The 2,530-nt window shown below is 46.0% G+C and overlaps 1 protein-coding gene across 2 annotated transcripts in view; it reads right to left on the bottom strand.

Moving 5' to 3' along the window:
• Positions 1-2,229, bottom strand: part of pard6a (par-6 family cell polarity regulator alpha) — a gene marked incomplete in the record, with an annotated part of 17,212 nt that extends 14,983 nt beyond the window's left edge. The window contains 1 exon segment of one of the 2 annotated variants that reach the window (XM_014017615.1): positions 1,867-2,229. In XM_014017615.1, the coding sequence (XP_013873069.1) occupies positions 1,867-1,983 (117 nt within the window). 2 annotated transcript variants of the gene reach the window in all.
• Between the last annotated feature and the right edge of the window lie 301 nt (positions 2,230-2,530).

Genomic DNA, 2,530 nt, shown 5'->3' with positions numbered 1-2,530 from the left:
CAGGTCAATTAAACATGGGCAAAGTAACAATATTTTATACTACATTTATCCATTTTAAATATACTAACCTCACTCCTTTGTAACAACTAAGGCAAAAATGGAATTAATTCAGAAAATCTTTTCAGGACCCCATCTTGAAGTTTCGGGACCCCACTTTGGGTCCCGACCCCAACTTTGGGAAACGCTGTATTTAGAGTGCTGTGTGAATGTGTGTGAATGGATACATGAGGGAAGCAATTTGAGTACCCTGGTTAGATAGACAGATGCTATAAGTAAAGTACAGTCCATTTACCATCACAGACATCTGGACAAGTCTCCAGACCATCACAGACTGGGAGGCAAACCTGCAACCTTCTCTCTGTGAGGCAACAGCTATAGCCACTGCACCACTCTGCTGCCCATCAAGAAACAGTTAATAACTACTTATAAAAGCAGTGCTTTTGTTTCACAATCATCACCTTGATCATTTTCAGCACAACTACGATTAGTTCCTATTCCTATCCAGGAACTCTGTTAAAGATGACATATGATCAAAATCAAACCAACATGCAGACTTTCTGTCACTCCCCCATTAAAGACCTCTAGCCTGCAGCAGCAAGTGTGGATGCCAAAAAAGTCATTGTTTTGAAGCATTAGCCTTGGATTAGCTCTGTGCCCTGATCAGACACTGAGGCTGCAGCTGCTACTCTTCTTGGACCAGTCGTACAGGACCCTGACAAATACATCCAGGTTTGGTCAAAGGAACACAACATTTTGTTTCTCGACTGAAGGAAAACCAACAGACTTGGTCCACATGGCTGAAATGGCCTCTCCTTTCCCACCTGAGCGCTCACCTGCGAGGCGGACGTCACACTGCTGTGCATCAGTCCTGTGCTCCTGGAGCATGGTGCAGATCGATACTGAAATATTGATACCACCAACACCAGAACTTTATGTTCTGAACTCATTTCTCAAGTCAAAATATGGAAACTTTTCTACTTCAGTCCTTTCAGGTAACTTGTATCAATAACAGGAACTCTGGAAAATAACTAAACCACTGAAATATTGCGCAGTTGGTGGGAACTACTTTTTCCTCCGCCTGGGTAATGTGTCAGCACAGCGGCACATACTCAGTCTACATGTTCAGTATGTTACATGTCAGTAATACAATGTAAATTAGGATGCAGGTTTTTATTTTTATTGTAGTTTTTGATCATTAAAATATCATTATTGTAATTGTTTTATTATTTTTACTTTATCGTTTATTGCTCGCTTTTGGTTTGTTTGCCTGTCTGCACGAGATTACTCAAAGTTCTGAAGAGGTTTCAGTGTTTCAGGATGTACATGTACTGTAATACATCATCAGTACTGTGTAAAAGTAATGATTCAGTACTTCCTCAGGCCCACAGGACTCTGAACCTGGTCTACAAGCTGCCCAGAACCCAGGTGTCTGGGACTAACTGAGACCTGCACTAACCCTGCTGTTTACTGCTTTGTTTGTTTGTCAACAAGTTAGAGTTTCCACTGTTTACAGTCAGATACCTGTTAACACTGATTGGTTCTGATCCGAAAGAGACCCACCTCCATTAACACTGATGTGGGTCTGATCTGGATCAGAACAGTTCTGTTTACACTGATGTGGGTCTGATCTGGATCAGAACCACTCTGTTTACACTGATGCGGGTCTAAAACCGAACAGAACCACAGCTGTCAGAAGCGGATCAGGTCCAGTCCCAGCTGTAGACTGCTGGGCCGTCTGGACCCGGAGCAGTCAGCTGTTTCAAGCGGAAGCGAGACCCGAACCCGGCTCTCACCTGATCTGTCGAAGGACAGAACCGAAACAAAGCCCACTCCGGGATGTTGTCCGAACCAGAACTGAACACTCACTTTGCTCTTGACCTCCACCATGGTCTCCGTCATGCGGACAGGGGTCTTCCTCTGCGGCGGCGGCAGTCTGGACATCCTGCTCGGTTCGGTCCGGTTCGGCTCTGCGGATGAAACCATCCACCGGAACCAGGACAGCGGGTTGTTCCGACCCGGGAGACGGGAGGAGCAGACAGAACCGAACAATGGAAAGAAAAATCCGAGCCTTCAGCCGGACTGTGATGTAGCTGTTGTGTTCAACAGCACGAGCCCTGCTAATCCCTCCCCGCGCGCGCACGCGCACAGTCAGAGTAAAAAGCAGCAGCAACACTGACAGGTGGAGTCCGGTAAATCCGGTAGGCCAGATACCCTGTAACCCCCCACCCAGAACCAGACAGCAGGACTCTGCACAGGGGGCGGGACATCAGGGCTGCTGGACCCGGACCGACTGCTGGGACAGACCCGGACACTGGACACGATGTCTCACCAGCAACAACAACTGAATCCACTAATTAGAGTTCTTTAAAAAAAAAAAAAAGAACTCAAACTATATTTATTTATTTACTGTGTGTGTGTGTACTTGTTTATGTTACCTGTTTAGGACCGTTTCCAGTATACACACCTACCTTGTGAAGACCATCAGTCCTAATGGGGACCAAAGACCGGTCCTAATATGGTGGAACTCCAT

The sequence above is a fragment of the Austrofundulus limnaeus genome, unplaced genomic scaffold (genome assembly GCF_001266775.1).
Source record: "Austrofundulus limnaeus strain Quisiro unplaced genomic scaffold, Austrofundulus_limnaeus-1.0 Scaffold173, whole genome shotgun sequence".
NCBI classification, from domain to species: domain Eukaryota; kingdom Metazoa; phylum Chordata; class Actinopteri; order Cyprinodontiformes; family Rivulidae; genus Austrofundulus; species Austrofundulus limnaeus.
This window is presented reverse-complemented; position numbering and strand designations above follow the sequence as displayed.